Raw genomic sequence first — 15,819 nt, forward strand, 5'->3', positions numbered from 1 at the left:
AGTGCGCCCATAAGGAGAGCCGCCCAGCACGAAAGAAAGTGCAGCCTGCCCAGGAATGGTGCTGCACACACACGGAGAGCTGATGCAGCAAGATTATGCAACAAAAAGAAACACAGATTCCCATGCCGCTGACAACTACAGAAGCAGACAAACAAGACGCAGCAAATAGACACAGAGAACAGACAACCGGGGTAGGGGGAAGGGGAGAGAAATAGATAAATAAACCTTAAAAAAGAAAATTTCTAAAATTGTGGGGAGGAGAGGAAAGAAAGAGAGAATCTGTGCAGTTTAAAGAGTGAGGTTAATTGAATAAACCCCAATCCTGCACACAGGCCAGCCAATGAGTCAATTATGAGGAATATAAGAAAAGGAATGATTTCAGCTTTCAGGTACCCCTGATAACACATAATACATATTTTTCAAATAACATGGTCTCTAAAGTCAAACCAAATACTTAAGCTCAGATGAAGCTCACAGAGGAACCAGCTACCTGCTGAGTGGCTTCATCAAACACAGATCACTGGGCCCACCCCCAGAAATCCTGAGTCACTATCTGGGTGGAGACAGATGTTGTTGATCCCAGGGCCACACTTTGAGAACCATGGGTCTAGGAGAAGGGGCTGGAGTTCATGGAACCTAGAAACTCAGATGAGAGGCCTCAAAGAGCTGAAACTCAGCCCTCCAAGGAAGGGGTGCTGCCCAGCTGGTGGTATTATGTCAGGAGCTCAGAGGAAAGACCTAAATTGCCCAACTGGTGCTGGTTCCTCAAGAGAGTGGAATGAGGATGGTTCTGGAAGTACCAAAAGAAACTTAAGGTTAAGAGCCACTGCCAGGGTGAAAGGCATTGCAAGCAAAGAGGAAGGAGCCACCTCCAGCCAGCCAGTCTCACCCTTGTGCCCCCTACTGGCAAAACCTACAGGGAGCAGCAGGCAACACAGAAATCGGATTTGCTGATTTCCAGCCCCAGAATCACAGAGCAAAGTATAAAAGGGTAGATTTGTATCTGGGAGACCATGGATAAATCACCAGCACACCCATAAAGCTCTGTCTTTCCTCCAACATACAAGTAAGCCGTTGGCTAGGTTTAAGAGCCAAGTTAAAAAAAAATTGTGTTTTTAAGTAGTAGAATCTCTACTCATCACTTATCAAGGAGTGATGCTCAGACCAGAATGATGACTGAGAACTCCAGCAGCATCTTCCATCTCACTCTCATTCCCATGTACCTTTTTATTGGGTGGAATTGTAAAGCCAAATGCCCAAATTTACCGAAGGTAATTGTATATGTGATACTACTCCCCAGTATACGTGATATCGTAAAATTTAGACCACGCTATACATAATGTTGTATAGTTTCTGTTTTAACATGAAAATATGCTTCAATCACTTTTCTCTACCAATGAATACAGGTTCTTTTTTAATGGCAATGTAATATTTCATTGTATAAGATTCCAAAATCTCGGGAAACGGACTTTGGCCCAGTGGTTAGGGCGTCCGTCTACCATATGGGAGGTCCGCAGTTCAAACCCCGGGCCTCCTTGACCCGTGTGGAGCTGGCCATGCGCAGCGCTGATGCGCACAAGGAGCCCCACGCGCAAGGAGTGCGCCCGTGAGGAAAGCCGCCCAGCATGAAAAGAAAGTGCAGCCTGCCCAGGAATGGCGCCGCCCACACTTCCCGTGCTGCTGACAACAGAAGCGGACAAAGAAACAAGACACAGCAAATAGACACCAAGAACAGACAACCAGGGGAGGGGGGGAAATTAAATAAATAAATAAATCTTTAAAAAAAAAAAAGATTCCAAAATCTCAACACTGTCTCTTCTGAGAATATTTAGGTTGTTTTTTTTTATTTGCTATAACAATGTTTCAAAGATGCTTTTGTCCTCCCATCCTTACACATTTATTCAGTATGCATGCAGGACAAATTCTTAGAAGTGAAATATTTGGATTAAATGGTATGAGCATTTTTAAGACTTTTGACATATATTTCTCCCCTCTCTACCCTCCCCACCTCCCACCCGCCGTTACCTATTCTCTGTGTCGATTCACTGTGTGTTCTTCTGTGTCTGCTTGACTTCTCTTTAGGTGGCACTGGGAACTGCTGCTGGGACCATCTGGAGTGGGAGAGAGGCACTCAATCTCTTGAGCCACCTCAGCTCCCTGGTCTGCTGTATCTCTTATTGTCTTTCTTCTGTATCTCTTTTTGTTGTATCATCTTGCTGCACCAGCTCTCTGCTCAGGCCAATACTCCTGCACAGGCCAGCACTCTGCTTGGCCAGCTCACTGCATGGGCCAGCTTGCCCTCACCAGGAGGCCCTGGGCATCAAACCCTGGACTTCCTATATGGTAGTCAGGAGCCCAATCACTTGAGCCATATCCTCTTCCCAACATATATATATATCTTAAAATCATTTTAAAGAAACTTGAGACATTCACTTCATTTTCCTCAAATTCTTATAAATTCTAAGATGAACAAAATTAATAATTATTAATACTGACAACTACATCTGTTTAGCTCAAATATGTGATCTTTTAGAGTAGCCCTATTATGAAGTAGCTACATGTCACAAAAAATAGAAATGTGCAATAGCATGTCCATTTTGTAGAACTTTGACATTAACATTCTGTAAATTTTGTAACTGAGCCATCTCTATTTTTACAACATATTGATTAGGGTTATTTATTATTTGCCGAGTCATTGGTTAGACATGCTGTTCTCAATTACCAAGACATTCCTAAAAGAATATGACATCTATTTTGTGACTGACAGTTTTTTTCAAACACATTGCAACTCAAAGGGTACGTTGCTCGAATACCAGATGCTTTTCCTTGTTCCTTCTCTTTCTCCTCTTTTTTTCTCCCTGTCCTCCACTCCCTTCCCCTCTCCTCTCCTCCCCTCCCCTCCCCTTCCCTGGTGCTTCTTCCCATTACTGTTACTAAAGTCCTGTAGGAAAGTGTTCCCCACCCCATCTCTCAGTCTTTGGAAATGTAATATTCAGCTTGATATAAAGTTTCATTTGGAAGGCTCCTCAAAAATAATCCTATTTTGCAGTTTAGAAAACCAAGCTCCAGAGCTGAGATTAGGACAAGGTCTCTTTATTCCCCAGCCCAGCCTCCTTTTCGGGGCGCCTTCTTCTGTCTCTGTCCTGCTTGACTGAGCAAGGACAACCAAGCAGGAGAGTGATATCCTCATGGTTCGTCAGAGACTTGTCCCCCAGTCTCCAGAGAAGAACAAGCCCCAAACAAATTGGAACATGGTGCTGTTTTTCAGCCGTTTCCTCAAAGATTGGCTTATCTACGTCCCAGCATGGGAAGGAGACATTTAAATTTAGAATAATCAAGCCAGGAATTCTTGTCAAACCTCCCGTTTGTTCAGAAAACTCCCTGAGGCCTAAGATTCTGCAGCCCAAAATGGAGAGGGCTGGAACGTCCGAGTTCTTCTGTCCTCCCTCATACCCACTGTCTCATGGGGCTGTGTCTTCTCTTACAGACAGGCCCCCGCAACATAAAGGTGCTGTGCGGTGTGGCCGGGCAGGGGCCCCTCACGGCCTATGGTTTCGACCTCCGCAGCCAACAGCCGGACCAGAGGCTAGAAAACCTCCTGCAGCACGTCAGCTCCGAAGACTTCGAGAAGCAGAACGAGGAGGCCCGGAGGACCAACCGGCAGGCTGAGCTTTTTGCCCTTTACCCATCAGTGGACGAGGTGGGTGCAACTGTCACCACACTGGAGAATTTTAGTGAAGACACCAAGAGTCAGGAGGAAAATAGTATTGTTTGTTATTACCGTAGAGCAGTCCGTGATGTCAAAGGGCTTCACTGTATGACTGTTTTTTTGTTTTGGGTTTTTTTTTTTTAAGGGTTTACGCACAGTAACCCCACTCAGCAGGTCAAACCATTCAGTTATTTGGAGGTATGTTTTGCAAGAAATCCATTAAGACATAAATATACATGTTACTTAAGCCTAGGTGTTCTTTTAGGGCTTTGTTAAGATTTTCTTTAATGGCCTCTATGAGCAGCAGGAGACTCCTACTTTGAAAACATTCCAGGCTGAAATGATCACAGCCAAGCTCCCAACGCATAGATCTTTGGCATCTGAGTGTCCCTTTCTTCATAGATTGGCGCTTACCCAGAACTCTTTGAGAGGGGTGCTGTAAGCTTTGCCTGTGGTCACTCCCGGGGTGGGAGGGTTAAGGGATAGGGAGGATCCTTGTGCAAGCCTGTGCTTACTTAGGCTCCTTACACTTTCTATGAGGCTGTCAGTTCTCCCCTCTTCAGGTCAAAATATCTATACTTCTGGATCTTGCAAGAGCAGATAAACCTCAATACCTCTGCTGTACAAGTCCAACTACAATAAATATTTGGGGAAACTTTGCATAAAAGATATGCTATCAATTCATGCTTCTAAATACTTGAAATTTGGTCCTTGGATCAAGCAAAAACCCTCTAAGAGCCTTATTCTCATATCCCATGGTGCCCTCATCCCTGTGAATTGAGTTTGTTGATTTGTCCTTCAGAGGACTTACCTACCTGCTAAGAGGGGCAATAAAGGAAACAGTCATTATAAGACTCGTGACATTGGATCTACTTTGGAAATATTGTTGAGAACCTTGATCTACTCATCATCCAGCAACCTTGATAAGGATCCAAGGAGAAATAATCCTTCATGCCCTTGGATAAGGAAGAATTGTGCTTCCACTGATATAATGTGCACACACAGAGATTGTGTACATTTTGTAATTGACACTCCTGAATTCTTTGCTTAGAGTCAAATTTCTTTTCACCTCTATGTACTTATTGGGGTCCTGGATTTGCCTTAGTTTTCTTTTCTTTTCCTTATTTCTACTCACTCTGGTTTTCTTACCTATTTATTTTATTCTGTTTTGTCAGTGACCTCAAATTCTTTTCTGAATGAGCCAGAGTGCAAATAAATATGGCCAAAATTATCATCTTATTCTTCAGATTAGAAAACTAAGAGTCAGAAAAATTAAACAATTTATTCAAGATTCAACAGCTAAGTTAGATTATAGTTTAGGGACTCTCATATTTGCTTGTTTATTTACATATGACATTCACCCACATAATTAAAACCCAAAAAATGATATAAAAAATCACATCTTATCTCATAATTTTTCTGTTTCCATTCACAATTTTAAAACTTTTTACCAGATTTGTTAAGAAATACTAAATCTGACTGGTTTGACCTTTACTTGCATCCTTCTCTGGGCTGGTTCCATGATGGAGGTACTAACATGTAAAGAAGGGCCACAAAGGGGACACCAGGCGAGAGAGGAATGCAAAGGGCAAGAATACTTCCAGCGAGACATCAACTGGTCAGAGTCTCCCTCGTGGGATTAAATGGGAGGATGCCCAGTCTGAATTGATTAAAAGAATGATTCATAGACAGTTTTGAAGTAAATTTGTTTTATGACCTTTGAAACAATACAGAAACTGGATTAGGATTGAATAGTTATAATCTAAGAGAGATGTAATGGGGCTTGCTTTAATGAGCAGAAAGGAATACTTTATAATTATTGTGCCAGTTATTTGTAAATTGGTACATCTAATGTGCTCAAACCTCTTGTCCCAGTCCTATAACATTTTGAAACTGTTCTCAGATAAACTGAGTCACACTATTAGTTCGTACTTTCTCTAAAGAAAGTCCTATGAAAGAAAGGTAAATTTCTGACTTACTCTGAAATGATTAGAAATGCTGATTTTTTGACAACACAAGGAGATTACTTTATATTTTCATACTCTCTTTCCTGAAAAGAAAAGTTAGAGGAGAGGTGAAATACTCTATCCAAATTATGTCTGAATATATGAAAGAGGCAAAAGTAGGACTCAACCATCACGCTTCTATGAGGCAAGTTCTTTCTTTGATTCACTTTTATTTTACAAAAGGCATCCAATGGGCAGAGCTGTAGGGAAGATGCCAGTGCACTCCTAGTCATATAAGAGTTTGTATTAATCAGGACTCTGTAGGTTGTAAGTGACAGAACCCACTTAAAAGCCAAATTAAGCCCCCAAAGGGGTGGGGTATGTATGGGCTCACATAATGAAATCACAGGTAGACAGATATGATTTGGCCTCAGGATCCATTGAATATGCAGATAGATCATCTCTCTCATACTATGTCTTTTTCTCGCTCACTCTTTCTTTCACTTTATCTGTATCTATACAAATCTAATCAATTCTATTATACACACACACACACACACATTTCACAGGAAGTAAATAGATATAGAATTTGGGTTTTGTCTAAAAATTCTCTGCCCCCAACCACATGGAGTAGGAAAAAACCAGTTCTCCAAAGAGAGGGGGGGAGTTATTATTGGAAATGGTGAGAGGGATCCCAGGAAGATTAAAAACAATAGATATCCCCTGAAGTTTACATAACCTCTTTTTGCTTCTTTGGGAATTAGTTCCCATCTGGGATAACTCTAAAGGTTGAAGAAGTTCCTATAGATTAGGGGGGACTTAGGAGATTCATCCTCCAAATGCAACATGTGGACCTTGTTTGGATCCTGATTCAAGAAATTAAATGTGAAAAAATGTGAGGCAGTTGGAGAAATTTGAAACCAAGTAGATATTGGGTGACAATAAAAATTATGTTAATTTTAGGAGAATTAACAGTATTATCGTTACGTTTTTAAGACCCTATATTTTAGAGAGATGTACTGAAATATTTAGAGATGAAATTATATGATGTCTAGGAATAATACCAGATTGAGGTATTGGGTGAAGGAGGTAGTAGGTAGGAGTATAGATGAAACAGGTCGCTCATGAGTTTGAAATTGCTGATGCTAGGTGAAAAGTAAATAGTGGTTCATAACATTATTCACTCTACTTTTGTATATATGTAAAATCTTCCAAATGAAAATTATTTTTAAAAAGGATTCCAAAGGTTCAAATCCAGATCAAGGGTGGCCTTAGAAGCTCTTGAGCATCTTCTCCTTGAGGTGGTTCTCCAGTCGGGGGGGACCTCCTCTTTGGATGTTCCGATCACCCTGAAAGTTCCAGCTTGTTTTGAGGGAATTCAGCTGACTTTAGACATCAGAAGAGTGCCTTCCCTGAAACAAACCAGCAGTTCTACCCAGCAAGATGGTAAAGAGGAAGCACAAGGAATGGGGCCGAAGGGGGAGGAAGGTTAGAGCAGTGGCCCACACCTTCTCACTGCTGCCGCTATTCCCAAACTGGGTCCAGACTTACAAAGAAGGTGACTTTACCGCTACTTGTAAAAATGTTGTTCTGCGGTATCATCATTTATAGCTGAGGAATTTAAATTGACATGGCCCTATTCTTTAGACCTTGTGAGCCACGGACCACTCACCAGTATTTGGATGGCCTAGTACAAGCCAGGAATTAACATTTTCAAGTATTTGCTGTTTATATTTACATAGATGAATATAATTAAGATGTCAAAATTCAGATTTAAATGTTAAAAGTCACAATGGGGACTTGATATTGTTCCTTCGTCTTTAGTCCCTACTTGGTAAAATATGTATAACTCTTAATATGTCATTACTAGTCTTTCCTAAACTTTGGATTTCAGATCGTTCTTGCTAGGTATGACTATGTAGAACCTGTAAATTTAACCCCAAATCTCTGTCATCTATTCAACTAAGAATACAGTGAATTGAGAAAGAGACTCCCTTTATATGATTGATGGTTTTCATCCTTAAGTGAACTATTCTGATTCAGATCTTAAATCTGAACTCACATATTTACTAGTAAAGTAGCTTGGCAGGAGAAATATTCTGAATAAGTACTTAGAGCAGGCCAAAAAAAAAAAAAAAAAAGCCAACAATAGGCATAAGATTTTGCAATGCCATCTGGTGGATGTTACTAAGCCATATCCATGTTCACATTTCCTTCCTTCCTCCCTCAGTCTCTGTCTTAAATGCTTGTTTTCAGAATGGAGAAAAGGGTTTCTGTAAATGCTGACTTTGAAGGTTGGGGGTAGATTAAACTCTTAGAAAAGACAGAGTGTTATTCTTCTATTAGAAATGAAGCAAATGCAAGTTGACTTAGCAGGGGAGGGCAGCCTTCCCTTGCCTGAGTTGACTCCAACTGGATAGCCACCCCTTATGGATATTCACTAACACTGTCTTTACAATGTGATTAATGCTAGGAGGATGCTGTGGAAATACGACCAGTACCAGAATGTCCTAAAGAACATTTGGGCAACAGAATATTGGTCAAGTTGCTGACCCTGAAGTAAGTATGGGTAAACAGGCCACCCACTGCATTGGGATTCATCTTGCCATTTGGAGGCAAACTGTGTCTTTATCATCAGAGCTGGAATGGAACAGGGTGAGGGGGTTGGTGACAGTGGGAGGGGAATCTCCCAATAGTTTTCACAATGGCAAACTGTGGGGCAGTGGAAAGCAGAGTTTAGAGTCAGGTATACCTGGGTTCTACTCCTACCAAGCCTCTGACAGTCATTCCATCACAATAGAGAAGGCAAACACAATAGGGAAGGCAAGTGAGGCCAGGCACACAATGTAAGTGAATGAAATGGCCTACTTAAGAAAAATAACAATGAAAGCTAGTGGGATGCTGGAGCCCACTCAGGCTTACTCGTGAGAACTCCCTGTCATATCTTTTCCCAACTCTGTGTTCAATGAAGTCACACTGGTAGCTTGAAATTGGCCATAGTGGAAGTATTTACACCAAGGAAATCAGAAATATTACAAATTAGAGCTTTCCTCCCCCCGCCCCCTGGCCCCAAAAGTTTCATTTGTTAAATATACACTCACCAATTCTCCAAAGACAGTGAAATCAGAACCATAAATGCAACCTAAATCCAGTCTCAATGCTGGAGGACAATAGGCAGTCATGGACTGTGTAGCAAAGTGTCTTAACGGGTATCCACTGCTAGCTATAGCCGACTCCTGCCATCCAAATAAACAGGCCCATTTTTATTCATCTTCTGTTTTTTGTTTGTTTTTTCAAGAGAAGCTATAAGGGTTTTTCTGCATAATTTGTTAAATATAGTCTTGTTTCTTTTTTAAATACCATATGATTCAAACAAAGCCTTCTGCAGTCTGGATTAGGTCAAACATTTGCTACAATTTAAAGATTTCTTCAAACTTTGTGATTGTGTACTCTTAAAAGAAAAAAAGGCACTCAAAAGAAATAAAAGGCATAGGCCCCTATATATGTGTATTAACTTTATGCTTGCATATTAAAACATTATCTCCATTTTAAAACATACATAAACTAGACATTTTAAAGGATGAACTAAATATTAATAAGTTATGGTATTTTCTTCCTATGCTCCAGTGGATCATCTTGCATGCCCCCTGGAATGCTTGCCTGCCTCCCTTCCTCTTTGCAGACTTCTGCTTTAGAGAATTAGTTCTAATACTTTGAAACACAGATCCTTTTGAAAATATTAAGTTGTAAATGCTTTACCTAGGCAAGAGTATAGAGGCCTAACATTTTTGCACACCTTATTAGGAGGGTCGTCCCTCTCTTGAAGTCAGTTCATAGAACCTTAAGTAGCACCTGATTTGCACTTAGGGCATCTAGATTCCAGATTCAGGGCTGTATTTTCAGTCCTGTGAACCTCTCGGGGCTTTTGTGTCCTAACCTGTAAACAGTGTCGCAGGACCAGATGGTCTCGTCCCTTCTGGGATGCTCACGTGCAGACTCTCCCGGTTCTTCTGACTTGGGACCCTGGGACCCACCGTTTACAAGGTTGTATGGGTCTCTAGATGACGTAAGGCCCTTTCTGTAGCCAGTTCCACCAGTGAGGGAGTCAGGGCCTTCTGTCACCCCCAGGATTGAGCAGTCCCTAAGCCAGCTCCAAATCCGGTAATGAGTATGACAAGGCAAACTCTAGCCCCTTGTAGCTGACCCAGAAGCGGCGCGAGCTTGTGGCAGCCTCTGGGAGCTTCAGCAGGCCCAGCTGGTGGCTGCTGCTCCCTTGACCTGGCTCAGGAAGTCTACCCCATTGTCTGAGGCCCGCCCTCGCCCCCACAGGACGCACAGCCAGGCCTCTTCTGGATGCAGTGAGTAACCCCGCTGCTGGGGGTTGGAGGGATTCTCCCTTGCAATGCTTTTCACAAGCCACCTAGACCTTTCCAGCTGTTCTCACAGGTGGGACATCTTGGCCCGTTTTGATAAACGTGTTATTAAATGAGCAAATTGAGTCATTTGGATTTCTATTCATGGAAGTTGCCAAGAGCAGTTTCTAGTGATCTTCCTCTCAACAACCAAAGTAGGACTGAGATGTTGCCTAGTGTACTTGGCCTTAATTAGTGTACTTGCTAACATATGTTTCAAGAGGAGAGCTGGACCAGTATGGTGCTTAGGAGGAAAGAAAGAAGCTTATTCTTACAAGTAAACCTAGAGTGTTAAAATATGAATAGTGAAAATTTAATGGTAGTGTTAAAAACACATTTTCCCATTGACCTTTATTTGCAGAATTCTAAGTATAAAAGTATAGACTTTATCAGGGACAGAATTTTTAAAAGCTTTTGAAACCTGTAACTGTTTTGCTTTTGAGACCTATTTAAAGCCTCTAGGATACAGAAAGTTTTAGGCCTGGTGCCAGTCCTGCAAATGTGTTTAACAGCAAGAAAAGAAAGATGGCAATAAAGTAGATTTTTTTTTATTTTTGTGGTTTAAGTAGGGGATGCCTTCTAATTTAAAATTTAATGCCATCTTATTATGCAAAATACCCCCAGCTTGGAGGAGTCTTCTTGAGAGTGAAGCTTTAGTGTACATAAAATTTACCCAGGCAGCCTGTTTGAAATGAGGTTTGGGAAGAACGTCCACTACCATCTCCCCTCCAAATTTTTGGTTCAGTAGTTCAAGAGGAAACAAGAAAACTGCGCTTTGACAAACTCCTCTGTTGCTTCAAAATGCTGGTTTCTGGGACTACAGCTGGAGAAACACTGGTAGAATAAAACCTTCTGTGATCAGAAAGTTCTAGGCTCAAAACCTGACCCTGCCACCACCTAACTTTGGAGCCTTTGGCAAGTTAATCTCGCTCAACCTCAGTTTCCTGTGTCTAAAGTGGGAATGATATCTACATTACACTATTGTTAAACAGTAAAGGAGCTGGTGTGTGTAAAGCACATATCACAATACACTTGCAAATCGTTAATAAATGTCCATTCTCTTTTTTTCCCTCTGAATCACAGAGAACTTGACACTCAGTTCTGACAAAGATTGTCCCAGCAATATTCAGATCCTCTCTGTATCAGGGAACACACAATTAAATACAAGTTGACCATCCCAGGCAGTTGTATAAAGCCTTAAAGCCCCCAGTTAATGTACTGTTCTCGAACAATAGAAATAGAAATCCCTGGCATTGTTTTTATAGTACATTCACACACATTATCTTACTGGATCCTTTCAACAACCCTGGGAAAAGGGAAGGCCATGAGGAAATGAAACCAGGGAAGGTAAGTAAGCTGATTAGGATCCCAGAAGTAGCAAGCAGTGGGAAAGAGAACGGAGCCCGGCTCTGTCTGACTCGGCTCCCTGTGAATCTGCCATTGCTCCAAACTGCCTCGTTTCCAAAAGAGCTGTTTGGCCAACTACCCCTTTTGCTTATGCTTCCATTCTGCTCAAATAGTCTTTTAAAAAGTCCTCTTCTAAAACAAAGCTATCCATTGATAAGGTCATCCTCTCACCACACAGCTTGGAACTAAATCTGGCCTTCTTTGTAAGACTTAAGAAGTAAGGGAGGTCCAGGGCCTTTTTACCAGCAGGGTTGACCCTCTATTCCCACCTCAATTCAGCATCTCCCCTGGCAATGTACTTAGGGAGGGCCAGACAGTCAATCATATCATGTCCAACAATTCTGTGATTGTCCAACTATAAATCTAAGGAAAGGCAACTGAACTTCTATTTTTTTTTCTCTATCTGAAAAGTCCCATCCCTCATAATAGAATAATTCACTGTTATTATCCTAGCAGTAAAATGTAAACAAGTTCTTTATCTGATACAAAAACTCTACCCTCTAAAAATACAGCAAAGGCAATGATAAGAAGTGCAAGGCTGGGCCAAACCAAAGGGCCATTCAGGCCACTCTTCTTTGCAGTGGCACCAACAAGTTTTTTGTTTTGTTTTTGTTTTTGTTTTGTTTTGGGGGGGTGGGGTGGAGAATGTACAATTCACCAGACTCTCAAATGATAGGAATTTTCCACGAACCTCCCATATTGCTCCATTACTATCCTCGTGCGATTCCCATATGCATGGAGTTATCTAAGCATTTCTTTTTTTATTTATTTTTTATTTATTTCTCTCTTCCCGCCTCCCTCCCCCATCTACTCTCTGTGTCTATTCACTGTGTGTTCTTCTGTGTCCACTTCTATTCTTGTCAGCGGCACCAGGAATCTGTGTCTCTTTGTTGCATCAACTTGCTGTGTCAGCTCTTCATGTGTACAGTGCCACTCCTGGGCAGGCTGAACTTTCTTTCACTCTGGGTGGCTCTCCTCAGGGGGCGCACTCCTTGCAAGTGGGGCTCCGCTACGTGGGGGACATCCCTGCATGGCACGGCACTCCTTGTGCACATCAGCATTGCGCGTGGGCCAGCTCCACACGGGTCAAGGAGGCCCTGGGTTTGAACCATGGACCTCCCATGTGGTAGGCGGATGCTCTATCCATTGAACCAAGTCTGTTTCCTCTAACATTTCTGAAAACTGTTTCCATGTGTAATCAATTTATATATCCAGGCAGTTTCAGAAAATTCAGAATTAGGTAAGTTAAAACCATATAGATTTTCTCTCTTACTCTGACAGGTTTGAGATTGAAATTGAGCCTCTGTTTGCCAGCATTGCCCTCTACGATGTTAAAGAAAGGAAAAAGGTAAGCCACCCTAACCTTGAAGCAAAGGAGAACTCGCCCCTGACGCACAGTTATCACTCATGATTCTTTGGATTCATATTTTTAAATCTCACATCTATGCAGCAAAACACATCAGATTTGAAAACTAAGGAACGTTTCTCTGCCTGAGCAGCTGTTCCTCAGCTACACCTGTCTCAGTGAGGAAGGGGAGAACAGACTGGCAGGGAGCTGTCTCCTTCACAGATAAAATCCAAACATCTAGTAGCTCTTGAGTAATGCTACACTAGTGAGCCAAGAGCCCTGAGCCTGTCGTGTACTTCCACACAATCACAAATGGATCCTCATCACCTGCAGAATTAAGAACACACTCTAGTGCCCACGTCAGCCTTCCTTCAGAACAGCTCTCATCTGCTTCCTTTCCCTTTATGGCTGTACAGAGTCAAACTGGCCACTGACTGTTACCTATACCCACTCCAGGTTTCCAGCTTCTGAGGGGGTCATCCGTGCTGTGCCCTCTCCTGCCAGAATCTTCTTCCAAGCCCAGTCTCGCATACCTCCTCCATGAAAAGCTTTCCCAATCACAACCACTAGAACTGATCTCCTACTCTTTGGAGCATCCATGATGCTTTTTTGTAAAAGTGTCGTCACTTATTTTGCTTTTACTCTAGTTATTTATGTATTTTCCTTTTCCCTCGTTCTTGATTACCGATTGAGAGCAGAGGCAGAATCCTCTATCATTGATCACTCAGGAAAGACTGGCAAGTTAATAAAATTTGAAATGTTTCAAGGAATATCTCACAAGTAAAGTATCTAAAAAGTGTGACAAAATATTTATCAGATTTTCCAGTAACAGCTAAGTATGAACCATATCTGTGATTATATTTATTCCTCAGGTGAAATTCCTGTGTTTTTCATTCTTTTTTAAAAACATGTTTAGACCATAAAAATAATGGGGCTAACTTATTCCTCATTTTGCTGCTTGTTTACAGATCTCAGAAAATTTTCACTGTGACCTGAACTCTGACCAGTTCAAAGGATTTCTGCGTGCTCACACCCCCTCTGTCGCCCCATCGAGTCTGGCCAGATCTGCAGTATTCTCGGTCACCTATCCATCCCCAGACATCTACCTGGTAGTCAAGGTAGTTAAACATAATCTAATTTGCATGTACTGTTGCTTCTAGGATATGTCTGGGGTGAAAAAGATGTCAGAATGTGTCTACTTGTCTTCTGTGAGATCCACTTTTCTTCCTTCTCAACCTCCCTCTTTTCCTCCCATACAAGCAAATTCTGTGTTGGATGCTAGAAAGACAATGGGTTTTGGATGATGGGTTTCATACACTCCTAGACTTGAATCTGGCTTTGCAAATTAGTAGCTCTATGATTTGGAACAATTAACCAATTTCTCTGAAGCTTAATTTTCTCATCTGTAAAACAGGAGGTAACACTGACCTCAAAGGGTAGATGTGAGTACAGAATAAAACCTTGTACATTAGAGGTACCTTTCCCTCTAATCTAGGAACGTACCCTCAGCCATCCAGTTCTGGGAAGATACTGTGGAGAAAGGAATAAAATCTTTCTGGAGTTTCCTAATAGTATTTTTAATTTTCCAGAGACCCATGGTTAAATATTCCCAAGTTCTAGGCTTTGACCATTGAGATGTGTGCTATGATTTTCAGGTTTTACTCTATCTTTTTAATCACCCTCTCAGACAATGAGTATGTCTAGTGAAAGTCAAAATCTTTGGAGCAATTGTAAGGAGGAGGGTTTTAATTCTAGACTGTACTTGTTGCTGATTTAAGAAAACTGAAGCTTCTCTCAACACAACAAAATGGTTAGAAGTTAGCAAGAACAAGCATTGGGTATTTTACCTACCTTAAGCCAAATAATTAATCTCATTAGTTCTTTAAACTAAAAGTAAGATATAAATAAAATTTCCAGGAGTTTTCATGCCATGACCATCCAGCCTTCCATTTTTTGAATATTTGATAATTAATACAATGTTTTATGTACTTAATCTCATCCATTTCCCCCATGATTCCATGGATAGTAACATATAGAGCCCCAGGAGGTCAGGTGACCTGGAAGTCACTTAACAGGTGACATGTCTTTCCACTCTACTAATTAGCTTCCTTTAAACCATTTTAACAAAGATCATGAGAGGCTACTTTAGCTTACAGAGAACTTATTTAAGCTTATGGAAGGTATGGTTAAAATTTTATTGCCAAAAAGACGTATCTGTTGTTTTCAACTTTAATGTATCTTCTTTTCATTGCAATATTATTTAGACATACAGGAAATAGGATGAATTTAGCATCAGTTCTACTATAGTAGCGCTGTAATTACATTTGAAATTCTCTCAGCTTAGAAAACCAAAAATGCCAACACTAGTTCTGTAGGGCCAAATTTTAATTCAAACTCTACTTCTCAGTGAATGACTTTATTTATTTTTTTATTTTTTATTTTTTTGGGAATCTCTCATTTTTTATTTAATATTTATGTAATCCAACACTTCTTGAAAAATTAGTTAAATAAACAAACAAACACAAACTTGGCCAGGATACCATCCAGATGAAAGCCCCTAATTGGCATACTCATCATCAACCAGATTAAAGCAACTCCCTTGACATTACTCACAAACTCCCAGGCCCATTTGCACAACAGATCCCCAGCAATCGAGCACTACCCAGCTCCGCAAAACTCTCTGGATTCTATCCTCTTTTTGCACATTTCTGTTCCTGCCTTTGCTTATGCTCTTTCCCCTGCTGGAATGCCTTGTTCTTTCCTTTCTTGCCTAGAAAAAATCTTCCAGACAGTTCAAGCTTTCCCAACCTTCCTCCAACACTAAGCTAACACCTTCATGACTGTTCCCCACAGTGTTAGAAAACTTTTTTTTTAAATTATTTTATTCATTTTTTTAAAATATTACATTAAAAAAATATGAGGTCCCATTCAACCCCACCGCCCCCACCCCACCACTTCCCCCACAGCAACACTCTCTCCCATCATCATAACACATCC

General features: G+C 41.2%; 1 protein-coding gene across 3 annotated transcripts in view; it reads left to right on the plus strand.

The window, feature by feature from the left end:
* The window catches only part of DOCK8 (dedicator of cytokinesis 8), a 246,921-nt gene that overhangs the window by 91,204 nt on the left and 139,898 nt on the right, over positions 1–15,819 (plus strand). For all 3 annotated transcript variants that reach the window (XM_058301712.2, XM_058301715.2, XM_058301713.2), the window contains 4 exons: positions 3,488–3,700; positions 8,129–8,214; positions 12,756–12,822; positions 13,791–13,940. In XM_058301712.2, the coding sequence (XP_058157695.1) occupies positions 3,488–3,700; positions 8,129–8,214; positions 12,756–12,822; positions 13,791–13,940 (516 nt within the window). The remainder of the gene's footprint in view (positions 1–3,487; positions 3,701–8,128; positions 8,215–12,755; positions 12,823–13,790; positions 13,941–15,819) is intronic.

Source organism: Dasypus novemcinctus, chromosome 8 (assembly GCF_030445035.2).
Source record: "Dasypus novemcinctus isolate mDasNov1 chromosome 8, mDasNov1.1.hap2, whole genome shotgun sequence".
Lineage (NCBI taxonomy): Eukaryota > Metazoa > Chordata > Mammalia > Cingulata > Dasypodidae > Dasypus > Dasypus novemcinctus.